The sequence below is a fragment of the Engystomops pustulosus genome, chromosome 6 (assembly GCF_040894005.1).
Source record: "Engystomops pustulosus chromosome 6, aEngPut4.maternal, whole genome shotgun sequence".
NCBI classification, from domain to species: domain Eukaryota; kingdom Metazoa; phylum Chordata; class Amphibia; order Anura; family Leptodactylidae; genus Engystomops; species Engystomops pustulosus.
The window spans coordinates 158,950,662-158,977,468 of record NC_092416.1 but is presented as its reverse complement, the minus strand read 5'-3'; the positions used below and the strand labels follow the sequence as shown (position 1 = coordinate 158,977,468).

Here is a 26,807-nt window from a genome sequence, read left to right as displayed (position 1 = left end):
TATTTACAATTTTATTGATGGAAAAACTAAAATAGAGAAAATCTCATTTGTTTTTCGTATCACCTTCTTTTTGGAGACAACTTAAATGTTTTTTATTTTTTACATGTTGAGTTGTTCTTTCAGTGGTACCATTTTGGTTTGTTTATTTTTTTTTCATTTTTTTGGAACAATTTTGTGAAGGGATTTTATGAAAAATTTGAATTTTTGGCAAGTTTTTCTTTTTTTTTAATGGCTTTCACTAAGTGGGTCCAAAAATTTTAGCGATTTATCATACAGATTGTTACAGACGCAGCAATACCAAATATGTCTGTTCTTTTTTTGTGAGTTTTGTGTTTTTTGTTAGATGTGTTCTCTTTTAGATGTGTATTGCCAGCAATTTTTATTGTCTGTTGATTTTTTTTGTGCTGCTCTCGATTCTTTACTATAATTATATATATATTATACAGTATTTTGTCTGTATTTGTGAGTTATCCTCTTCCTTCTGGGCCTCATTTGTGTCATGTGACCAATAATCGGCCTACAGACTTGGCATCTTGCTTGTGGATAGAAAGTTTGTTTCTCTATTAAATTCAATAGGAACGAGGCTTTGAAAGGAACAAACAGAGAAACATGGGGGGGATTTATCATGACTGTGTGCATTGGGGGCCAGTCATGATTTACCCTTTTCAGTGCCTCGGATCTCTGTCCTCCGGATTAAGCTTACATCCGGTCCAGCCTGGCATAGAATTGCGCAGTAACCCAGAGCATGCTATAGTAAATACGCTGACCTGTCCCTTGCCCCAACCCATTACCCTCAGGTCCGGTGTTAGGGGGTGGCAAACTGCTTGACAAAGATGCATGGTGAATCAAAACGTTGTTGCTTTTTTCATGCCCGTGTGAATATAGGCGTACAGCCTTCTATAAACTGCATCGGATGCTGTGGCCTTTCCTTATTTTTTGGGGTGGCAAACTGGGCATTTGCCAGGGCCCACTGTCCTATAGGGGCCCCCTGCATCTGGACTTCTGGGGCAGAGGATGTATTGCTTATTAATTAACCCTTGATTGAATGCCCGAGTGAAGATGCTTATCATATCTCCTGTGTATATATCAATCTCTCTAGTAATTTATCTCCTATAACTTTTTTGTTCCCTATCTGTCTATCTAACCATTTATCTATCTAGCTCATGGGTCAGGAACCTTTCTGGCTAAGAGAGCCATGAACGACACATATTTTAAAATGTTATTCTGTAAGAGCCCTATAATATGCACATGCCTCCCAGTAGATAGGTAACCCCAGCACATACCCCCAGTAGATCGATAGCCACAGCACATGCCGCCAAGTAGATCGGTAGCCACAGTACATGTCCCCAAGTAGATCAGTAGCCACAGCACCCCCCCCAGTATATAGGTAGCCACAGCACATGCTTCCCAGAACATAAAAAAATTGAATATTCACCTACCTGCGCTGCCTGCAGCCAGCTCCTCATCACTCCCACGCTCTTCTCTTTGACCCAGGTTTAGACAATGTTGCCTTGGCCGCAAAAAGGACACAGGCTAAGACACACACAGCAGCCATCACTATTTATCAAACATCTGTCTGAGAGCCAGATGCAGCCAATAAAAGAGCCACATCTGGCTCCCGAGCCATAGGTTCCCTACCCCTGATTTAGCTTTTTGTCTATTTATCTATATATATAGATAAATATCCACCTATCCATCTCCTATATAGTATCTATACCCTATCTATCTTCTATCTCTCTTGTACTGTATCAATCCCTCTCTCATATCTATCTTGTATCATCTATCCAGTATTACAGATACTCACCTACTTCTGCGTGTAACTACAATGTGTTATTATTGTGCAGGGGTAAAGGAGCCTCTTACCGACTCTGACTGTTCATAAAATAATTTTATTTTGGGGCCTCAGTTTGAATTTTTGCCCAGGGCCCCACTTTGTCTAAAAGCAGCCCTGATCACGCTCAATTGCGGTGAGGGGTGTAGAGGCAAAAACTGGTGCTCCAGACATGTTAAATGCCCTTCAATGACTTCTTGTTTGCATTTACAAATTTTGGCGCCGCCTGCACTGCTCCGGCAGAGGGCTTTTGATGGATTTTGGTGTGTGTTTTTGGCGCTCAAATCCTGCTATTTTCACTGATGATGTTAGATTGTGGCGCAAGGGGTTACTGAAGTGGCGCTGGACCAACATACGCTAGTTTTCCATTTGAGAGTTAATGATAAATGCCCCCTGCGTCGCTGGGTGATGGACTGGTTGTTGGTCACAGGACACAGCTAAGGAGCAGACGGCAGTGCGTGTCTCACATATAAAGCCGGCCTATAGATATTTACCTGTATTATATCAGGCAGGTCAGAGAATAACAGTTTTTGTACAGTCCATAGGGTGAGTGGAGTTACCCAAATAAGTGACTTCCCCATGACCAGCTTTAGAAGAATAACAGGCTGTTTGCTTCTTCCCTTCACTGATCTCCTGAGATAAATGTATAAAGTTTGGTTTCTGAACAATAAAGGTTTTATATTTCTGTTCTAGTTAATATGCGATGGAGGGGAAATCTGCCCATCAGGACCTATTACACCCATCAGACCCGAACCACATGAAGGCTACGTTATGGTATTCTCACCTGAACTGGTTTCAGCTGCTGCAGAACTTTCACTAATAGATTTGTCTGTCCAGGTAATATAATATGGATTATACAGAACAATATTGTGCAGGAAATCTTCATGTATATAAGAACAGTAATATCTGTGCGCTGCCTGTGCTGCTCTGTATTATCCTCACATCCCCTCATGTATTGCTTATTTCAGAAGAGGTGGGGCTGTGGGGATGTTGGAATTACTACATTATATTATTGAATCCACTGTTTTTGCCGGCTGATTCACATCCTCGCCATCATTCTTACCACGATTGGTATAACATGAGCATAGCTCCCACCCGTCCCGGTTTGGCCGGGACAGTCCCGTTTTTCTTACCTCTGCCCCACGTCACGGGCAGCAGTAAGATTGTTATGGATTTTCTCTCGAGGTCCCGCACTTGCTGGGATTGTCCAAGCAAAAGGGAATCCTTTTGAGAGAAGTGTCGGGTTAGCGGAGAGCATGGACCACGTCATCAGGTTCAGATCTCTATCCATATATGGTCACTACATCTCCTAGGGTTCCCCAGAGCAGACATCGGGCAGGGAATCCTTTTGGGCAGAGCAGGGACCACATCAGATCACCATCTGTCCATATATGGTGTCTACCTAGGGCTTCCCCAGACACAAGGTTCAATTAAATAAATTTTTGCCCAGCCTGGGATTCAAACCCCAGACTCTCTGCCATAGAGACACAGGGGGTCATTTACTAAGGGCCCGATTCGCGTTTTCCCGACGTGTTACCTGAATATTTCCGATTTGCTCCGATTTTCCCTGTATTGCCCCGGGATTTTGGCGCACGCGATCGGATTGTGGCGCATTGGCGCTGGCATGCACGCGACGGAAATCGGGGGGCGTGGCCGAGCAAAAACCCGACGGATTCGGAAAAACCGCCGCATTTAAAGCACTAAAAGTGTCGCTTGGGATGCGCTTACCTTCACTTGGTCCGGCTCGGTGTAATCCAGTGCGTTCAGATGCTTTTCAGCGCAGCAGCGCCACCTGGTGGACGGCGGAGGAACTACCTTGATGAATCCCGGCCGGACCCGAATCCACCTCAGAGAACGCGCCGCTGGATCGCGAACGGACTGGGTAAGTAAATCTGCCCAGTCTGCACAGTCTTTATCCACTGAGCTATGAGCCCAGTGATTATCCAGCTGAGGATTTTTGGTAACTAAGACATGTTATCTGCCACTGTTACACTGTGTATTATAGAGAGGGATCTTCTCAGAGATTATTATTGTAATTATTGAGACAATTATTATTATTATAAATTTAATTATTTTTATTATTATGGAGACGATTATTAATAATAGTAAAAAAAATAATAATTGTCTCAATAATTACAATAATCTCTGAGAAGATCCCTCTGTGCATTAAATCTGTCACAGTGTAACAGTAGCAGTTACCAGCTCTTAGTTACCAAAAATCCTCAGCTATTTAATCACTGAGATCATAGCTCAGTGGGTTGAGGCTCTGCAGGTTTTAGGTTAAAATCCCAAACAGGTTAAAAAGTTTTTTATTACTGAGAAGATGATTTTTATTATTATAATATGGTAAAAATTTGGGATTGTGGCCAGGGAGTGATTGGGAGTAGGAAGAGGAGATTCTGTGGATCCAGCACTCGTAGTGATTGGGGGTGGCTTAGGCGGATTGCCGCTACGCGTGCCGCCATTTTGAACCTCTTTCCCTTCCACAAATGTTGGGAGGTATGCATGAGTGTAACTATAGACTCCGGGGGCCAAAAGCTAAGCTCAGCTCCCTGAGGCAAATTTTCCTAATAGCAGAACCTTTCACAAGCTTACACAACCCTTCAGTGCAGCACTAGCAGCCTGGTTCATGGTCAGTCTTAATAAGTTAGGGGCATAGGCTCAAAGATGTCTTACCCTGTTGTACTGAGGCCTAAGGGCTTCACTGTGAAGTAGGGACCCAGTCCCAACCTCTATAGTGATGCCGATGGGTAATCTCATCTTTCAGATCACATCAGATTTCTGGTTCTCTGATCTACAGAACAAGAGAAACAGTCACTTTAAGACATAATAGGAAATGTGAACAATGAAATTCATTCCTGTCTGATTCAACTGTCCCTATATTTAGTTCTGTAGCCCATAGATCTAAATATGAGATTCTTATCTTTTATATGACATCAAAAGCATGTTTCTACCTTTAATATAACCAAAGATAGAGGCGTCTGAAGTGACACTCCCCATGCAGCCTCATCTCGGGCAAAGTAGCCAAAGGGTGATATCACATAAAAGAGGGGACTCTAGAAGGACTTTCATACCCTACTTGATAGGTCACAGTTTCATGGGGTAAAGTCTGCTGATAGTCTCCCTATAATAGCATAAAAGTATAAGGGAAGGGGATCAGATGTATTGGCTAAAGGGAGACGTGACAGGAACATAATCGCTGGGGGCACCTCTCTAAGGCCAAAGATTACAGAAAAGTGACCACCAGGAAGACTTTGTGGCACCTCTAGAAGTGTTTGTCATGTGAAAGTATAAAGAGGTAAAATGTGGCCCATAGGAACTTTCACAAACCTTTTTAGAACATGTATACAAAGTCCTCAATGCAAAGTCCTCTTTAGGACGTCTCCGTATCTGCGACCTCCAGTCCTTACCATGATACGGGGTCTCACCAATACAAATATGAACAATTTGTACTAAACCAATAACTGCTGAAAATATAGTGAAACCAGGATATGAAAAAGTGCTATAACATGTAACAGGTGCAGATGATATGTATCAGAATAATTACTGGCAACTGATTTATCACAATCTCATGAATCCGCGATACCATTATTGGTGTTTACCACTCTGATAACATAACATTTCTTTGGTTTACAGATTGGTTTAGACGTTGCTCAGTTGGACGGAGTTGGTTTAACTGATTCAGTAAGTAACTTTCATGTTGTTTGCAATACACTGCATAACTTGTGTCATATAAACATACCATATGTGTCAGTCATTGAAGAGAACCTGTCAGCACAAACTAAACTAATGAACCCTAATATACCGCTACCAGCATGTTTTCAAGCGGCTTAACACCTTCCACTTTCTTTCATTGTCCAGTGTGGTGACAGCATCCAGAAAATCAACTTTGAAGTGAGATGTAGTAAACTGATTGTATAAAGTCAAAGAGGTGGAGAGTTTAGCACTGAAGTCAAGCTCTCCCCACCTCAGAACCTCTCTGCTGCATTTGATGCCCTTAGGTACAGGATTACTACTATCTAGCTCTCCTGTCAGCCAGAGCAGAGAGGAATTTCTGAAATGAGGAGAGCTTGACTTCAGTATTGAGCTCTCTACCTCTGTGACTCTTTAATACTAATTTGCATCTCACTTTAAAGTAGATTTTCTGAATGATACCACAACACTGAGCCATGCAAGAAACATGATCAGGAAGGTGTTAATCTTCAGTGGTTTATTAAAGGAAACCTGTCACCACATTTTTACAAATACAGTTGTTGATAGATTCTTATAGAGCCCAATTAACTGACACCATTTTTTTAGCTAAAAATTGTTCTTTACATCCCCATAAATGAACTTTATGTTATATTCCCTGGAATCAGAGTGGGCCAGACCTTTCCATCTACTCCTCCCCATGTCCCATGCCTCTTCTCAGCATGCCATGTGACCAGAGTGACAACATTCCCTTTAGCCTCCTTACCTTAGCAAAATAAACACCATGCATACATCTGATCACATGAAATCACAGCAACCTCCATGGACTTGTATTCCTCCTCCATGGATTTTTTTTTTAACTCCTCCCCATCCTCCATGTAGGCTGCTATGATTTCATGTGATCAGATACATACATGGGTTCAGAGGTATCAGGAACTTTGATGATGTCATCCTGGTCACATTGGACATCAAGTGTCCAATGCTGTAATAGAGCTCTCCTTACAGTAGAATATCATAGCCAGTGTGAATGACTCACGTCAATTGTGAGCCTAGAATTGTTTTCCTTTTCTCTCACTAACAATGAGGTTTTTCTTGTATCCCCAATACACTGGTCATTCATAAAGGAATATCATTTTATATGTTTGTCAAATAAAAACTAAAAGTGCTAAAACTTTTACATTTCCTTTTTCTGTACAGCATCCTGATAATGCTGACTTCAGTGTTCAGATGAAAGTCTCTGACGTCACTAATCTTGTACTAAAAGATGAAGCTGGGTCTATGGACGTCTTGTTGGGTATTGATCTGTTCAAGTCGGATAAAGTCATCGCCAGTGGTAGATCTGTAAGTACAAAGAACATCAAGTTAAAAGCTATGGCTTTGGGGATACAAGAACACTATGACCACTTATGATAAATTGGGGTATCAAAAACCAAAAATGTAAATATCACAAATAATAATATAAACTGGCAGTGCAATAGATGGAGGTAACAAATATATTTAATATCAGTCTAAGGCTACATTCACACGATGTAGTACGGCGGGTATACATCGACACCGGGGAGTGAAGCAGGGGATGAGCACTGCTCACCCCCGCCCCTCTCCATCGATTAATATGGCACCCGGTGACGTATTCCATAGAAAGATAGGACATGTCCTATCTTTCTACTAGCTACAGTACAGTACCGCTCCCATACGGCGGTGTTAGGCCATAGAAGTGTATGGGGGACATATATAAGGCCGACATATATACGGCGTATACAAGACCCCCATACGTTCGTGTGAATGTAGTCTAATACATATAGTCTAAAAATAGACATAAAATGCATAGACACAATGGGGCACATTTACTTATCCGGTCTGGAGGATTTCCCAACGACAATGCACTGTGCCGCGATTCAATAAGATCGTGCACCAAATTTCCTGAATGTGTCGCTTCCCCGCTCAGGTCCGCCGGAGTTCACCATCTTCCTCCGGGTGTAAGTAATTTTAAAGTTAAATCCTGCGGTGTGTCCGAATCAGGCGGCCCTCCGATTTCTGACGCATGAAAGACAGTGTCGCTGCGCCAAAATCCTGAACCTGAAAACGTCGGAATAGCCACTAAAGTGCAATCCCCGGGACCCTTACTAAATAATCCCCAATGCATTAGTACATGCATTTTATGTATATTCTAGGCTATATGTATTAGACTAATATTAAATATATTTGTTACCTCCATCTATTTTGTGTCTATGCATTTAATGTATATTTTTATACTACAGGCAGTCCCCGGGTTACGTACAAGATAGGTTCTGTAGGTTTGTTCTGAAGTAGAATAAGTATGTAAGTCAGAAGTGAATATTTTATAATTGTAACCCCAGCCAAAACCCCGTTTGTAACTAGGGGTCGTCTGTAAGTCGGGTGTTCTTAAGTAGGGAACTGCCTGTATAAGACTGATATTAAATATATTTGTGACCTCCATCTATTGCACTGCCAGTTTATATTTTTATTTGTTAGATAGATTCTTTAGTCTTATAAATATAACTGTGTGCACGTAGGTCACGGTGTAAGTATTAGGATACACCAGGCCACATGCCAAACACGTGGCTGGCAGCAGCTTAACCACAATCAAACATTCCATGTGATCTCTAACTGTACATGAGCAATCACCCTGCCAGGACTTTATGATAGTATTCATATATATAAGATCATGGTTCTGGCAGGGCGTTTGTTCGTGGACAGATAGAGATCACATGACCCTCCATCTGCGGCCATTTTATGGACAGGAATCTCTGGCTAATGAGGTAAAACACAGGAGGCTTCACTTTACATATCAAGAAAGCGAAACAGAACTATTAATACATGTATTTTAGTAAATGAAATTGGTTATATCCTGCCCTTCCACACTTACTTACACATTATAAAAACATGAGATAAAGTCGCCAACCCCTTTAAGTTGCACAACTCTCGGGATGACGCTTCTGTGATACTTATTGTTAGAAGTGCCAAATATCAGAAGCTCCTGTTGTATCAGCACTTCAGTGGTCATTACACAGAAGGTCAAAGTTTAATGTTTTATAGGATTTTTCCACATTTTAATTTAAAAAAATGTGAAATGGAGTCAATGCTCCAAATTTTTTTTTTCCCCTGCAGGATGTGAATATGGCCTTAAGCACTGGTTTCCGAGCAGGGTTTATGTTACTAAAGTACAAGTTCAAGTAAGTTTCTACAATTTATAGCTGCTACGTGAAACTAGACATATAAGTTTAAAGGAAATGTCCTACTTATTTAGTGGTAGATTCTACTTTAACACTGTTGGGCAGATCCCAGCAGCATGATTATAATCATATGTGCAACACCCCTGCCAACGTGTAGGTAAGGGGGTAGTTGCAAATAGGGCCCTCTACCTGTCAGAATCCATATAGTTAGTATGATCAACTCACCCAAGGGATAATGCAGGGAGATCTCAGGTAATCTGCAGCTGTAGCCTCAGCCTGGACAGGCAATAGTTAGATGGTGTGTAAGATGTTATCCCAGTATGCGGCTGTACTGTAAACTGGAGTGTGATTGGAGAGCTGCTACCACCTGACTAGGGGGAGTATAAAACCCCTGATTCCAGTCTTGGTGGTCTGAGCACAAGCTCTAGGCCCCATGGTCTTTCTACAGATCAGCAGTCCAATCTAAGCTAATTCCAGGACCACAGTCTAGAGACTAACCAGAGCTGCAGCTTCCAGAGTTTGGACACAGCTCTATCCAAATTCTTCTAGTCTGCATCTACTACCAGGCTGGTGCACTCTTCCTGAGGACTCTCTCCATGAACATTCCAGTAGCAGAATCTGCCGTGAGTTGATTTACACAACGTTGCCTCTGTCTGATCCCTGGATACGGCTGTTACCACCACGGCTCCCCATCCATTACCCTGGGACCTATATTACAGACACTCAGGGGTTGCCCCAGGGAGAACCAGTACTTCAGCCTCTACCTCCATATTTCTTGCACACACCACCTGCTGGAGACCTGCCAGGCTGTAGGACAACCCTCCAGTCTCAACACCAAGCACCATGACATCAGTGCGCCCAAGCCGCAACTGCCAGCCACTCCGGTAATCTGGGCCCTGGCTGCCTCCAAGTCTCAAGATTTATACAAATGTGCAAGGGCTCCAGGGTGTCACCATACCTCCCAACCATCCCAGATCCAGTGGGAAAGTCCTGTTTTTTTAGCACTGTCCCGCCCACAGCGCTGACCACTGCCATAGCCACTTACAGTAAAATACAAAGAGCCAGCAGCTCCCTGCATCATCCCTGTGACTGTAGCAGAACCGGCATAAGAGCATCAAACATGAATATTCCCCAAGACATACAGACAATCATGAAAGAGCCCATAGTCATGTAATTTATGCCTCTTAGCACATGTAAAACAGAACCTAGGACTAATCAAACAGTTCTGATGTTATATATTCCAACACTCATACACAATGCTACACAAATACTCCTCAGAGATGGCAGCAAAAAGTACCCAACAGCTTTCCTGTAATATATTAATATGGTCTTAAAAGAGGTCTTCCAGCATTTATACATAGTAGCTGGACTTAGTACAATGTGGTGCAGTCTGTACAATTGCTCCATACACCCGTCCCTCGATTGTGTAAAAGCAGTAGCATGCATCTGGTTACATAATAAAGATGGACAGCACCAGGATAGCAAAACAAAATACAAAGTATCAAAGTACCAATGGGTACATGCAGCCTAAAAATCCTGGTCCCATGGATCCTGAATATATAATTCCAGACGAAAAAAGTAGCAGCACTCCAAGAATTTGGTGAACAAAATGTTTTTTTATTCACCCGACACAGAACAACATTTCAACATCTTTGACTTTTTCGTGCTTGAAAAAACATTGTGGAAACATTGCTGTGTGCCGGGTCACTTTTTTCACCAAATACTTGGAGTTCTGCTATTTTTTCTTTTTACTATGTTTACTCAGAGAAGATTGATTGCAGAAATTAAAGTAAACAGCAGATGTCTCCCGAGCTCCAATACTTTTTTTTCTAATAACCATTTTATTAATATTGTAAACATACAGATACACATATACACAAAATTATGAAAAATGTTGGCATATATGTTGAATCTTTCCAGAGTGAAAGTGTTGTTGGTTCAAGTTCGTATTCTTTTGCTGTTGTTAGTTAAATTCGCCTTGTAGAAATCTGGGTATCCAGTATAGATTACCAAACCGACTTGACTAATCCAAGCGAAAAAAGAAAATCATCAAAGACAGTTCAAACAATGACCTAAGAGTATCTTGGATATAGCTGATGCCATCCTTGGTAGTTAGGGCTCTTGATCCATTTTTCCCAAGCTGGAGTATATTTATGGTGTTTGTTCTCTTGAATAGAGATGTGTCTCTCGTATACACAATTTGGGGCCATATTTATCAGGACCTCTGCGCACCGCCAGTGGCGCAGAGGCCCTGAAATAATCGCAAATGCTAGCTTATTGCTAGCTTTTGCGATTATTTTCCCCAATCCGCCACCTTCACGCCAGTGGGGCGTGAAGGGGGGGGGGCGCGGCCGGCCGAGCGGGGGGCGCGGCCGGACGGGAGTGGGCCGGCGCGGGGCGTTACTGTCCCCACGCCTGCGCACTTGCTGCTGCCGGCGACTTTTCATACGTGAAAAGTCGCCGGCTCCGTTTTTTTTTTCTACGCCAGGCCCTGTCTGGCGTAGGATAAACGCTGCGCTGCTGGCAGCCCGATACATCAAGAGGCAGATGCCTTGTGCGCCAGCGTATGATAAATATCCCCCTTTGTGTTCACCTTCCTAATTACTTCATTTATACTGGGACAGTAGATTTCTTTGTGGCCATTAACACGTGTGTGATGATTGTTCTGTTGGATACAGGAAATTTTTCTATTCCTATTAAAAGTAATGCTGTAGCTGGTGAAGATTGAATGGAATGATTGAGTGTGTTTGAAATAATATGGAATGTTTCTTTCCATAATGGTCTGATTTTTGGGCATGACCATAGTATATGCAATAGTGTTCCTCTTTCTCCACAATTCCTCCAACATAATGGTGATGTTGAGGGATATATTTTACTCAGACGGGAGGGGGTAAAGTACCATCTCATACGTGTTTAAGTTAAAGCCTCCTGGTGGGAGGTATTTCTAGTTAGTGTGTTTGCTGCTTGGATAGCCTTGGTCCACCGATCTTCTGAAAAAGTTGAGTTAAGGTCTAATTCCCATTTACTCATGTAGGGAAGTTTAGAGAAGGTATTTTTGTTATAGTCAAATCAAGTGGTATCATAGTGGTTGACAATGTATGATTAGTACTACGACATGAGATGCAGATGGGAAAAAAAGCGACATTTCCATTATTCTGGGTAGAGTTGAGGCAGTTGCTGCACAGAATATACAGGAGATGGACAGGAGATTTTGACATTAGACCCAGTTTCTGTAGTGGTAAATCCAGGATAAATACTGCTATGTGAACTGAGCCTGAAACACAGGAGATAGATGTGTGTTACTAATCCAGATGCACATCTTCTTTTTCATTATAGCTTTGAGATTCAAATAAAAATAACGTTTGTGGATAAGGATTATGACAAAACATCTGTAAGTATATATACCACCCCTGGTTTATTATTTAAAGTAAACCTACCACCACGGATCTACCTATTAAGGTATATCCGGTGGTAGGTGCATCTAACATTTGCAAGAGTAGTGTCACAGGTGCCCCCGCGATCCATGTCATGGATCGCAGGCACACCCGTGCCCCTCTCCACGGCACTATCCCCACTGCCCATTCTTCATGCCCAGGCTTACCTTTCCACGAGCCTGCTTCCCGACGGCCTAGGCCTCGCGTGCGTCCCCGTTCCTTAGGACGCACACGCACCTTTTTTAGTTTTTTCACTTCCATTTTTCACTCACCACCTTCAAAAATCTATAACTTTATTATTTTTCCACATAAAGAGCTGTGTGACGGCTGCATAACATTTTCTGCATAACAAATTGCACATTGTGATGGTATTTAATATTCCATGCCGTGTACTGGGAAACAGGAAAAAAATTCCATATGCAGTGAAAATGGTGAAAAAACACATTTGCGACGTATTCTTTACAGCTTTCACTGTACGCACCAAATGACAAGTCTACTTTATTTTTGGGTCGCTAGGATTACATGGATACCAAATTTATATAGGTTTTATAATGGTTTCGTACATTGAAAAAAATTTAAACCTCCTGTACAAAAATTTTTGGGGGGGTTTTTGCCATCTTCCGGCGCCAATAACTTTTTCTTATTTTGTTTACGGAGCTGTGGTTGGTGTAATTTTTTGCGACTTTTGATGGCGTTTTCATTGCTATAAATTTTAGAACCTTTTGATCACTTTTTATAAATTTTTTTAAAATCTTTTTCAAAATGGCAAAAAATGCCATTTTCGACTTTGGACGCTATTTTCCGTTACGGGCTTAAACGCAGTGAAAAACCGTTATTATATTTTGATAGATCGGGCATTTTTGGATGCGGCTATACCTTATGTGTTTATGATTTTTACTGTTTATTAATATTTATATCAGTTCTAGGGAAAGGGGGGTGATTTGAATTTTTAGTTTTTTTTATTATAATTTTTTTTTTTACTTTTTTTTATTTTTACTATTTTTCAGACTCCCTAGGGTACTTTAACCCTAGGTTGTCTGATCGATCCTACCATATACTACCATAATGCAATATGGCAGTATATGGGGATTTTACTTCTCATTCATTACAATGTGCTGATAGCACATTGTAATGAATGGGTTAAAACGAGACAGCTTCAGGCCTTCGTGAGAAACGAAGCTGTCATGGCAACGGATCGCCGCTCCCTGTGACGTCATCGGGGAGCGATGATCCGCGTCAAGATAGCGACGTTTAAAGAAATAATCAGGCCAAAGGTAAGATGATTAAGGGTAAAGTTGCGACTGTGCAATGAAACATATAATGAGAAGGACCGGAGGTACCTTCCGGCGTTAAAATATACATATATCTGCAGCACACTAACCCGAAAGCATGGTGAAGGGCAGACACAGGGCAAGCAAAGTGAGGCCATATAGTACACCCCGACGCGCTTTTCGCACTGTTGCTTCGTCAGGAGTTATCCTTTACTCCACTGTATCTTTTATTGGGGTAATATGCAAATTTTCTAAAGAGGCTACTGGGGCGTGGAGTAGCCGGAGGCTACACGGCACGGCTACTCCACGCCCCAGTATCCTCTTTGATCCTCCTACTCAGATATCTTCAGCACGCAGCTACGAGCACTCGGCCACAAAGGCGGAGTTCTGCACAATCTAGACTCCAAAGCCGGCGCTACTGGTACCACTCCATGGAGTGGAGTAAAGGATTAGCCCTTGCAAACGTTAGATACACCTACCATCGGATCTACCATAATACCTTAATAGGTAGATCTGTGGTGGTAGGTTTCCTTTAAGGAAATATTTAATTGTTAATGTATATATATATATACACAAAAGTGTGCATGTTAAACGAGGAAATTTTTTCTGTGATTACCATAATTATTTTCTGCCAGGAAGCCAATGGCTTTCTGCAAGTCACTGCCTAACATTTTTGTAATTTATAGGCTGGAACTTTCTTGAAAAAAATGATGAATTCCCATGCTAACGTCTTGGTGGATAAAATGAACTGTAAGTATGAAGGGGAGGTGGTGAGAATGGCGCGAGCCGCATCTGCTCTATGGTCCGAATGATGTGGAATAAGGGGCCACATGTCAGTGGCTGCTGCTTATATGTCCCCAGTGATCGCCCTCACAGGGTCAGAAATATTCACCCGATTCTGTTACCAATTGTGTCAGAGCCCCAGCACCTTACAATGAAATCTGCGGAGCTGTCATTGTTCATTGTGACGGGTTAAATATAATTTCCTGCAAAGGGATTGGATTGATACTTTTCTCTCCTTACAGACTAATGTTTATAGGGATAAAATAATCTCATATATTGGATTTCTGAAGATTCTTGTTTCCCTGAAAGCTCCATGTCAGAGGAATGTGGCTCCGGGATAATACACTGATCATTTTATATGTCTTGTTAAAATAACATGAATCCTTCATATCTAACTAATCATATATTTTATGGTGTTTTCTGTAGGCAAAATGGAAAGATGCTTCCCAGTGTTGCCAGTTTTTGGACCAGGTTACCCAGCAATGCCACTACCAGCATCCCCTCCAACACAGGGATCATACCACCCACAAACTCCAGCACCAGGACAATGTCATTTCAGACATGTAAGTCCTCCTGTAGTTTCTTACAAAGAACAGCCCTGCGTCACCACTATACAGTGTACTGACAATATACAATAACAGGCGAGAAAGCTTCTAGTGATAGCGTCCTGCATATATGTGTATATATGTATATACTTTACTGCCTTCCCTTGTAACTATATGTCAGGGATCCTCCTGCTTTATACTTACAAAGGAGGGAAACATCTAAGTGGTGTAAATGTAGATGGACTCAATATCAACATTCAATCACAGGAATCAATAGAGAAGCTTCACCTTCTCACTGCACATCAGATGGAGACATGTAACGTGATAATAGCTGCTGTTACTATATGTACATACAGTTGTCTTATCATTTTATGTTGTTTTATTACAGGGTTCCTGCGAATGTTCAGTTCCTTAATAATAAGGATTCTGACTCAACTTCCAGGAGGATGAAACAAGGAATAATCCGGCTCATGTTCCCAATGTCATTTCTATAATTATATAATCTATATAATCTACAAAGAATCATTATCAATAAATTACTGCAAAGCAAGTTACTGCGTCCTGTGGTGAATCAAACTAGTATTACAGTAGCACTTACCTGAGACAAGTCCAAATATATTTGGTAGCAGAAGTCCCATCACCTCCTCCCCCAGTCCCAGCATCACGGGACCTACCCAGTTCTCTCTGCTGGACTGCACTGGGAATCTTTGGTAACAGATGACGTCCATCAGATAGTTACATCTTTCTTCTTCATGTAATACCACACATATTAATGTTAAGGAGAAGATTGAGAAGTATAAATTTGATGTAACCGAAAAATAAATCAACAGAAACACATTCATGTCTAAACTGCTGGCAACAACATTGAGAAGACCCCTAAGTGACAGTGACACAATTGTGCCCAATGTGTCGCTATCTGGTGTGGCCACCATCATTTTCCAGCTCTGCCTTTCCTCTCTTGGGCCTGGACTTCTCTAGAGGTTCACACATTACAGCCACTGATATCCTCTTTTACTTCTCCTTGACGACATCACGGAGCTGCTGGATATTTGAGACCTTTCACTCCTCCATCTTCCTTTTTCAGATGCCCCCAAGATACTCAACGCTCAGAGCGCACTTCTTGGGTTGCTTTCATAAAAGGTTAAATTGCACCCCACACATGGGGCAGACAGTAGCCCCCACATGTGCCCCATCCATATATAGGTATCATCAACACATGCTCCATCAGTATATAGTAGCCCCACACATGCCCCAGCAGTATATGGTTATCACCACACATGCCCTAGCAGTATATGGTTATCACCACACATGCCCCCGCAGTATATGGTTATCACCACACATGCCCCAGCAGTATATGGTTATCACCACACATGCCCCAGCAGTATATGGTTATCAACACACATGCCCCAGCAGTATATGGTTATCACCACACATGCCCCAGCAGTATATGGTTATCACCACACATGCCCCAGCAGTATATAGGTATCATCTTACATACCCCAGCAGTATATGGTTATCACCACACATGCCCCAGCAGTATATGGTTATCACCACACATGCCCCAGCAGTATATGGTTATCACCACACATGCCCCAGCAGTATATGGTTATCACCACACATACCCCAGCAGTATATGGTTATCACCACACATACCCCAGCAGTATATAGGTATCACCACACATACCCCAGCAGTATATAGGTATCATCACACATGCCCCAGCAGTATATGGTTATCACCACACATGCCCCAGCAGTATATGGTTATCACCACACATGCCCCAGCAGTATATGGTTATCACCACACATGCCCCAGCAGTATATGGTTATCACTAGGGATGAGCGAACATACTCGTCCGAGCTTGATGCTCGTTCGAGCATTAGCGTACTCGAAACTGCTCGTTGCTCGGACGAATACTTCGCCCGCTCGAGAAAATGGCATCTCCCGCCGTTTTGCTTTTTGGCGGCCAGAAACAGAGCCAATCACAAGCCAGGAGACTCTGCACTCCACCCAGCATGACGTGGTACCCTTACACGTCGATAGCAGTGGTTGGCTGGCCAGATCAGGTGACCCTGGGATAGACTAGCTGCTGCCCGCGCTGCTCGGATCATTCTGTGTCTGGATGCCGCTAGGGAGAGAGCTGCTGCTGGTCAGGGAAAGCGTTAGGGTGTTCTATTAGAATAGTGTTAGGCAGGAGTGATTCTACAAGAACCCAACAGCCCTTCTTAGGGCTACAATAACGTTATACATTTTTTTTTTTATTTGCAGCTAGTACCATATTGTGAGGAATTTGCAGGGGGACTTGCTACCGTTGTGTTTAGCTCTTAGTGACACACATATCCACCTCAAACACCAAAGTGGGACAATTTATTAGGGGTTTGATTTCAATTAGGCACAGTCTGCCAGTTTCTTTTTATTTTACGTTTATTTTTTCATAACTCAGCGTCATCTCATCTGGCATAGCAGTGTGCTTTCATACTTGGCTAGAAAATAGCCATAGGAGAATCCAAACGGCTTACTTACGCCTACAGTAGCGTTATATATATTTGATTTCTGTTTGATCTGCTGGTGGCTGTCCTTGCTGCAGTGCATCTACTACCATATTGTGAGGAATTTGCAGTGAGACTTGCGACTGTTGTGTTTAGCGCTTAGTGACGCACATATCCATCGCAAAGACCGAAGTGGGACAATTTATTAGGGGTTGGATTTCAATTAGGCACAGTCTGCCATTTACTTTTTATTTTACGTTTATTTTTTCATAACTCAGTGTCATCTCATCTGGCATAGCAGTGTGCTTTCATACTTGGCTAGAAAATAGCCATAGCAATAGGATAGCATCGTTTGGTTTTAAAAACTAAAAAACACAAAAAAAAAAAAAAAAAGTTAAAAAAAAAATTCAAGTTATAACTTTCATTTTCAAAATGTTTAACCCGAGGGCTAGGGGTAGAGGACGAGGGCGGGGACGTGGGCGTCCAACTACTGCAGGGGTCAGAGGCCGTGGTCCTGGGCGGGGTGAGACACCACCTGCTGATGAGGGAGCAGGGGAACGCCGCAGAGCTACACTCCCTAGGTTCATGTCTGAAGTTACTGGGACTCGTGGTAGAGCACTGTTGAGGCCAGAACAGTGCGAACAGGTGATGTCGTGGATTGCCGACAATGCTTCGAGCAATTTGTCCACCAGTCAGTCTTCCACGCAGTCCACCCATGTCACCGAAATCGGCACTCCTCCAGCTCCTGCACCTCAGCCTCCTCCCCCCCCAGTCTGCCCCCTCCCAGGAAAATTTGGCATTTGAACCGGCATACTCTGAGGAACTGTTTTCTGGACCCTTCCCACAGTCACAAACCACTTGTCCGGTTGCTGCTGAGCAATTTTCCGATGCCCAGGTTTTCCACCAGTCGCAGTCTGTGGGTGATGATGACATTATTCACGTAGTGGAAGAAGTGTGTAAAGAGGTGTCCGACGATGAGGAGACACGGTTGTCAGACAGTGGGGAAGTTGTTGTCAGGGCAGGAAGTCCGAGGGGGGAGCAGACTGAGGGATCGGAGGATGATGAGGTGACAGACCCAAGCTGGGTTGAGAGGCCGGGTGAACACAGTGCTTCTGAGACGGAGGAGAGTCCTCGACCAGAACAGGTTGGAAGAGGCAGTGGTGGGGCCAGACGGAGAGGCAGGGCCAGAGCTGGTGCATCAGCGCCAAATGTGTCACGTAGTGAAGTTCCTGTGGCGAGGGCTCCCGCGGCGAGGGCTAGATTTTCAGAAGTCTGGAGGTTCTTTAAGGAAACACTGGATGACCGACGGACTGTGGTGTGCAACCTTTGCCAAACCAGGATCAGCAGGGGTTCCACCACTACTAGCTTAACTACCACCAGTATGCGCAGGCATATGAATGCTAAACACCCCACTCAGTGGCACCAAGCCCATTCACCTCCGGCCGTGCACACCACTGCTCCTTCCCCTGTGTCAGCTGATAGTCAGCCCCCTGCCCAGGACCCTGGCACAAAAACCCCATCGTCGCCTCCACGATCCTCCACAGCATCCACCAGCGTTCAGCTCTCCATACCCCAGACGCTGAAGCGGAAAAGGAAATATAGTGCACGCACGCCCAAGCCCTTAATGTCCACATCTCCAGATTGCTTAGCCTGGAGATGCTGCCCTATAGGCTAGTAGAGACCGAGGCCTTTCGCAACCTCATGACGGCGACCGCCCCTCGGTATTCGGTCCCCAGCCGCCACTACTTTTCCCGATGTGCCGTCCCAGCCCTGCACAAGCACGTGTCAGACAACATCATCCATGCCCTGACCAACGCCGTTTCTGACAAGGTCCACCTGACCACGGACACGTGGACGAGTGCTGCCGGGCAGGGCCACTATATATCGCTGAGGCACATTGGGTTAACTTGGTGGAGGCTGGGACCGAGTCTGACCCCACGGCTGGTCATATACTGCCGACGCCGAAGATTGCGGGGCCTACCTCGGTCCAGGTCTTTCAGGCCTACTATGCCTCCTCCTCCTCCCACCCCTCCTCCACCTCCTCCTCCGAACTACCATCCGTGGGCATGGCGCCATCAGTCGCTAGCTCTAGGCACAGCAGCAGTGCCGTCGCTAAGCGACAGCAGGCGTTGCTCAAACTGCTGAGCCTAGGCGATAAAAGGCACACCGCCCAAGAACTATTACAGGGCATCACGGCGCAGACTGATCTGTGGCTGGCACCGCTGAACCTGAAGCCAGGCATGGTTGTGTGTGACAACAGCCGTAACCTGGTGGCGGCTCTGCAACTCGGCAGACTGACACATGTGCCATGCCTGGCCCATGTGTTAAATCTCATAGTTCAGCGTTTCCTCAAGACATACCCCAATCTGTCTGATTTGCTCACGAAGGTGCGCCACATCTGTGCGCATTTCAGGAAGTCCAGCACAGATGCTGCCACTCTCAGGGCAGCGCAGCGCCGCCTCCAACTGCCCGCTCACCGACTGTTGTGCGACGTGCCCACGAGGTGGAATTCAACATTAACCATGTTATCCAGAGTTTACCAGCAGCGCAGAGCGATTGTAGACTGCCAGATGTCAACTTCCACCAGAACTGGTAGTCAGGTCAGTCAGCTTCCTCAAGTCTACAATGAGGAGTGGACGTGGATGTCTGATATCTGTCAGGTGCTGAGTAACTTCGAGGAGTCAACACAGATGGTCAGTGGCGATGCCGCCATCATCAGCCTCACCATCCCACTGCTTGGCCTGTTGAAAAACTCTCTGATCAGCATGAAGTCGGAAGCTTTGCGCTCGTCACAAGAGACGGGGGAAGAAGATTCCCTTGTTGATAGCCAAAGCACCCTCAGGTCTGTTTCTCAGCGCATATCGGAGGAGGTGGAGGAGGATGAGGAGGAGAATGTTGGCGAGACACAAGAGGGGACCATTGTTCAGTCCTTCACTGTTCAGCGTGTATGGGCAGAAGAAGAGGAGTTGGAGGAGTTGGAGGAGGAGGAAATGGGCAGTCAGGCCAGTGAGGGGAGTGAATTCATGCGCGTTGGGACTCTGGCGCGTATGGCAGATTTCATGCTAGGCTGCCTATCCCGTGACCCTCGCGTTCAAAGAATTTATTCAAGCACCGATTACTGGGTATTCACTCTCCTGTACCCACGGTACAAGCAAAATCTTTCCACTCTCATCCCTGGAGAGGAAAGGAGTGTGAGAATGCATGAATACCAGCAGGCCCTGGTGCACAAGCTGAAACAGTATTTCCCTTCTGACAGCGCTAGCGGCAGAGGGCGTACTTCTGTGGGACAAGTAGCGAAGGAGAGTAGGCGAGCAGGCAGCTTGTCCAGCACTGGCAGGGGTACGCTTTACAAGGCTTTTGCCAGCTTTATGTCACCCCAGCAAGACACTGTCACCTGTCCCCAGTCTCGGCAGAGTAGGGCTGATCTTTACAGAAAGATGGTGAGGGAGTACGTAGCTGACCATACCATCGTCTTAAATGATCACACAGCTCCCTACAACTACTGGGTTTCAAAGCTGGACATGTGGCACGAACTGGCGCTGTACGCCTTGGAGGTTCTTGCCTGCCCTGCCGCTAGCGTGTTGTCCGAGCGGGTTTTCAGTGCAGCTGGTGGCATCATCACCGATAAGCGTACACGCCTGTCGACTGACAGCGCTGACAGGCTGACGCTTATCAAGATGAATAAAGCCTGGATTTCTCCGCATTTCCATTCTCCACCAGGTGAAAGAAGCTGAACCTGAATAATGTATGCACTCCTCCTCCTCATTGTCCTCCTTCTCCTCCTCTTTGTACACTAAAGCAGAGGAAACTGGCTATTTTTTTGCCAGGGCCAACTGGCTCTGGCTATAGTACTCTATGTATTTAATTTTTCTGGAGGGCCAACTACCCGGTCCTCTGTTTTAAACAATTTTTGGGAGTGCCACACACAGGCACTCAATCTATGTAATTTTTCTGGAGGACCAGATACCTGCTCCTCTGGTTTGAAAACTTTTTTGGACTGCCACATACAGGCACTCAATTTATTTAATCTTTTTGGGGGACCAGCTACCTGCTCCTCTGGTTTGAAAACTTTTTTGGACTGCCACATACAGGCACTCAATCTATGTAATTTTTCTGGAGGACCAGCTACCTGCTCCTCTGGTTTGAAAACTTTTTTGGACTGCCACATACAGGCACTATCCAAATTAAATTGTCTCCATAGCAGCCTCCACACGTCGTCTTTTTAGCTGCCTTCACACGTTGTCTCCATTGCTACCTCCACACGTCATCGCCATAGCTGCCTCCAAAAGTAGTCCATATAGCTGCCTCCATACATGGTCCCCTTATCAAACGAGCTGTGTCAGGCAGAATTTTGGGTTGTTTTCATGGCTTCCATGTTAACTTTGTCGCCACCCTGCTGTGTAATCCACAAAATATACTGGCAAACTTTTATCATTTACCAATATTATTTCAGCGCTTCTTGCGCATCTGTTTACATTCCTCTCACCCGCCAGAACCCAAACTTATAAGAACGCTACTATACTTGATCTTATACAAAAGGTTCTTAGAAGTGCTGTTTGGGGAGTAGCCTAGGGACAGGGGCTTGGATTGGCGAAAGCTCGCCTGGCAGCGGAGCGCCAGCTCCATCCCAAGATCCTACTAACATAGTTTTAACTGCAGCACCTTTAATCTACTACCAGTTCACTGCCTCCATACATGGTCCCCTTATCAAACGAGCTGTCAGGCAGAATTTTGGGTTGTTTTCTTGGCTTCCTCATCAAACTTGTTAACTTTGTCGCCACCCTGCTGTGTAATCCACAAAATATACTGGCAAACTTTTATCATTTACCGATATTATTTGAGCGCTTCTTGCTCACCTCCTTTGGTTCCTCTCTGCCACCCATTGGTTTTAAGCCTGAGTCCATTTGGGGTATGTTGCCAAGACACTCTCTAGCCTGCCGCTGCTGCCGCTGCCTCTGCATAGTCCCCTATAGTGTCAGGGTCAATTATTGGATGTTTTAGATGCTATCTTGCCTCATTCGGTCACTCTGTCATTGCCATGCTGTTGCCCATAGTTTTGGCATAATGGTGCCATTAAGCAGCCTCAGAGGCATCTATGCATGCTGCCCCTGCTGTTTCCTGTCCATTTCCGTGGTGTTTCCATCCTTTTCTGAGGTTCCCAGGTGTTTGGCCAAGCTTCCCTGTGCAGATCCTTGGTCCCCTTGAAAAATGCTCGAGTCTCCCATTGACTTCAATGGGGCTCGTTATTCGAGACGAGCACTCGAGCATCGGGAAAAGTTCGTCTCGAATAACGAGTACCCGAGCATTTTAGTGCTCGCTCATCTCTATTCACTATATTTGTGATTTGTGCTGTGTGCTATTTGTTTTTGTATATAAGCTGTAGAGACATCCAGGCCCAAGAAAAGAAAGGCAGATCTGGAATATGATGGTGGCCACACCAAATAGTGACACGTTGGGCACAATTTTGCTACTGTCACTTGGAAGGGGTCTCAATGTTGTTGCCAGCAGTTTAGACATGAATGGGTTTCTGTTGAGTTAGTTTTTGGTTACATCAAATTTATACTGTTCTAACTACTATACTGTACTAACTGCTTTTTTTCACATTGTCATATCGTCATTGTTACCCATAAAAATAGGAGTATTGTGAGATATTGGGGCACATTTACTTACCCAGTCCATGCGCGTTCCAGCGGCGGCTTCTCCGACGAGCGCTCGGGTCTTCCGGCGATTGATGAAGGTCCTGCGCCCGATGTCCACCAGGTGTCGCTGCTTCGCCAAAGTCCGCCGAGGTGCCCCGGAGTTCATAGTCTTCATCGTGGTGCATGTGAGTATGGCCCGTGTAACCAATTTTTTTTTTTTTAATGCGGCGGTTTTTCCGAATCCGTCGGGTTTTCGTTCGGCCACGCCCCCCCCCCGATTTCCGTCACGTGCATGCCAGCGCCGATGCGCCACAAATTGATTGCCGGGGCAATTCAGGGAAAATCGGTGCAAATCGGAAATCTTCGGGTAACACGTCGGGAAAACGCGAATTGGGCCCTTAGTAAATGACCCCCAGTGTCTCCTTTCTCAATCTTCTCCTTAACATTAATATGTGTGGTATTACATGAAGAAGAAAGATGTAAATATCTGATGGTCGTCACTGTCCCAGTGCAGTCCAGCAGAGAGAACTGGGAAGGTCCCGTGATGCTGGGACTGGGGGAGGAGGTGATGGGACTTCTGCTGCCAAATATATTTGGACTTGTCTCAGGTAAGTGCTACTGTAATACTAGTTTGATTCACCACAGGACGCAGTAACTTGCTTTGCAGTAATTTATTGATAATGATTCTTTGCAGATTATATAGAGAAGGAGCGTGTACAAGCCTTATAATGATTAGTTACTGAGAAATGTCTGTGCGCGCGAGAAAGAGAAAGGAGCATTAGGAGGATTATAGAAATGACACTTGGAACATGAGCCGGATTATTCCTTGTTTCATCCTCCTGGAAGTTGAGTTAGTAGTAGAAGATTGGAAGAGGAGGGACAAAACATCTGCAGTAATTCTATAATAAAAAACATAAAATGATAAGACAACTGTATGTGCATATAGTAACAGCAGCTATTATCACGTTACATGTCTCCATCTGATGTGCAGTGAGAAGGTGAAGCTTCTCTATTGATTCCTGTGATTGAATGTTGATATTGAGTCCATCTACATTTACACCACTTAGATGTTTCCTTCCTTTGTAAGTATAAAGCAGGAGGATCCCTGACATATAGTTACAAGGGAAGGCAGTAAAGTATATACATATATACACATATATGCAGGACGCTATCACTAGAAGCTTTCTCGCCTGTTATTGTATATTGTCAGTACACTGTATAGTGGTGACGCAGGGCTGTTCTTTTAAAGAAATTACAGAAGGACTTACATGTCCAAAATGACATTGTCCTGGTGATAGCACAGATGATGGTGAGTGGTATGATCCCTGTGTTGGAGGGTATGCGGGTGGTAGTGGCATTGCTGGGTAACGTGGTCCAAAAACTGGCAACACTGGGAAGCATCTTTCCATTTTGCCTACAGAAAACACCAAAAAATATATGATTAGTTAAATATGAAGGATTCATGTTAGTTTAATAAGACATATAAAATGATCAGTGTATTATCCCGGAGCCACATTCCTCTGACATGGAGCTTATTCAGGGAAACAAGAATCTTCAGAAATCCAATATATGAGATGATTTTATCCCTATAAACATTAGTCTGTAAGGAGAGAAAGGTATCAATCCAATCCGTGTGCAGGAAATCATATTTAACTTGTACTTGTTTTTGTTTTTTTGTTTTTTAAACTCAAACCCGTCACAATGAACAATGACAGCTCCGCAGATTTCATTGTAAGGCGCTGGGGCTCTGACACAATTGGTAACAGAATCGTGTGAATATTTCTGACCCTGTGAGGGCGATCACTGGGGTCATATAAGCAGCACCCACTGATATGTGGCCCCTTATTCCACATCATTCGGACCATAGAGCAGATGCGGCTCGCGCCATTCTCACCACCTCCCCTTCATACTTACAGTTCATTTTATCCACCAAGACGTTAACATGGGAATTCAACATTTTTTTCAAAAAAGTTCCAGCCTATAAATTAAAAAAGTGTTAGTAATAAAACTAATGGCTTCCTACTACTCACTTCACTAACTATGATTCCCTTCATCAGTTGAATATTTCCTTAAAAGGGTTTTCCCAAAAAGACAAGTTTCTTATATGTACTCAGGATAACAAAATAACACCTTCTCTAGTTATTAACAATAAAACAGCATTTCAGATATAATTCCAACCTGTCTATCAGTCCTGTTGTACACAATTTTAGTTGCCCCTAGACACGACCCTGTAAGTTCTAACTTAGGGTCGGGGAAGCCATCTTGCTCTCCTGTCTGACGGCCATGGAGCTACTCCTTACCTCTAGCCTCCCACCCCTTATATTCCACAAGAAGCTCAAAGAAATTCACTTCCTGCCTGCAAACACATCACAGCAGATTGTGAGGAGAGGAGAGCTGCAAGCTACAAGCAGATAAGTGCTTTCTTCTGGGGTAAGGGAGAGAGATCTCATATCACAGATCTGATGGTGTGAGAGCAGATATGTAGCAGTGCTGACAGAGTGTCATTGTGTCTAATATGTATCTCATTGACCTCAATATCGCTGATCTGTCTCTTCTCTCACTTTCTATTTGTCAGATTCTAGTTCAATGTTCAGAAGCTAAATGAAAGTGTATATAAACCTGTGCCCTGATCACCTAACCACGTTTTCAGCTCACAGAACTAGAGGAATCATGAAGTGTCTGCTTATAGAGTCCCCACCCACACCCTGGAATCTTACACTGACCACCACTGAGAGATAGAAGCTAAAACAGCAAAAAATATATAGTAACTTTGTAAAGTAAGGGGTTAATCTTTATTGTGTAAACATCACTATGGGATTGAGATGTGAGAATTTCTGTCATGGGAAAACCCCTTTAAATAATAAACCGGGGGTGGTCTGCATACTTACAGAAGGTCCACTATTCCCATCGTCACCCCTGATAGTTACTTCTGTGTCAACATTAACGTCAGCAATAACGCTATAATGAAAAAGAACATGTGCATCTGGATTAGTAATACACATACACATGCACAGAGCATATCGGCATATTAAACATAAATTGTGAACCACTATAATTTATCAGTGCAGCCAGCCTGTTTCTAGCACTTGTTTTGACCATACAAACCAGCAGACAATGTAAAGTAGCAGACAATACCATTGTGTGTGTTGTAAGTAGCAGCAGGACAGTGAAAATTGGATTTATATTCCAGTATTGTAGCTGGACTTGGTGTGTGGGAGAGTTTATTTTTATTTTTATTTCTGCATTCAAACACAGTAAAAAAAAAAAAAAATAGCAGCACTCTAAGAATTTGGTGACGAAAGTGTTCTTTTATTCACCCAACACACAGCAATATATAACACTGGTGCTTTCTATCTTTCTCTGTTGTGTAAAAGCAGTAGAATGCTTCTGGTCAGAAAATAGGACAGGTGTATGGAGAATTTGTACCGAGTGCACCACATTGCACAAAATCCAGCTGCAATCCTTGAATATAAATTTTGTAATCTTGCTGCAGGTCGAAATTTGTATGGTCAACACTACTGGCAGACCTCCATTACGACCATACTAATATATTACAGGAAAACCTTTTGCTGCCATCTCTGATGAGTATATGTGTGCCATTGTGTATGAGTGTTGGAATATACAGCATCAGAACAGTTTTTTTAGTCCCGGGTTCTGTTTTACATTTGCTAAGAGGCATAAAATACATGACTAGGGGCTCTTTCATGATTGATTGTATGTCTAGGGGAATATTCATGTTTGATGCTCTTATGCCGGTTCTGCTACAGTCACAGGGATGATGCAGGGAGCTGCTGGCTCTTTGTATTTTACTGTAAGTGGCTCTGGCAGCGGTCAGCGCTGTGGGCGGGACAGTGCTAAAAAAACAGGACTTTCCCACTCAATCTGGGATGGTTGGGAGGTATGGTGACACCCCTCGAGCCCTTGTGCTTAAAT

General features: G+C 43.9%; 2 protein-coding genes across 6 annotated transcripts in view; one reads left to right on the top strand and one right to left on the bottom strand.

Annotated features, from left to right (window-relative positions):
* The window catches only part of LOC140066147 (uncharacterized), a 118,640-nt gene extending 103,342 nt beyond the window's left edge, over positions 1 to 15,298 (top strand). For all 3 annotated transcript variants that reach the window (XM_072113685.1, XM_072113686.1, XM_072113684.1), the window contains 8 exons: positions 2,525 to 2,668; positions 5,468 to 5,515; positions 6,719 to 6,862; positions 8,651 to 8,715; positions 12,052 to 12,106; positions 14,107 to 14,170; positions 14,630 to 14,766; positions 15,137 to 15,298. In XM_072113685.1, coding sequence (XP_071969786.1) covers positions 2,525 to 2,668; positions 5,468 to 5,515; positions 6,719 to 6,862; positions 8,651 to 8,715; positions 12,052 to 12,106; positions 14,107 to 14,170; positions 14,630 to 14,766; positions 15,137 to 15,163 — 684 coding nt within the window. In that variant the 3' untranslated portion in view covers positions 15,164 to 15,298. The remainder of the gene's footprint in view (positions 1 to 2,524; positions 2,669 to 5,467; positions 5,516 to 6,718; positions 6,863 to 8,650; positions 8,716 to 12,051; positions 12,107 to 14,106; positions 14,171 to 14,629; positions 14,767 to 15,136) is intronic.
* Positions 15,299 to 23,530: 8,232 nt separating this feature from the next.
* Positions 23,531 to 26,807, bottom strand: part of LOC140064821 (uncharacterized) — a 43,950-nt gene continuing 40,673 nt past the window's right edge. For all 3 annotated transcript variants that reach the window (XM_072112066.1, XM_072112067.1, XM_072112068.1), the window contains 4 exons: positions 25,763 to 25,832; positions 24,789 to 24,852; positions 24,143 to 24,288; positions 23,531 to 23,773 (listed from right to left, as the gene is read on the bottom strand). In XM_072112066.1, the coding sequence (XP_071968167.1) occupies positions 23,726 to 23,773; positions 24,143 to 24,288; positions 24,789 to 24,852; positions 25,763 to 25,832 (328 nt within the window). In that variant the 3' untranslated portion in view covers positions 23,531 to 23,725. The remainder of the gene's footprint in view (positions 23,774 to 24,142; positions 24,289 to 24,788; positions 24,853 to 25,762; positions 25,833 to 26,807) is intronic.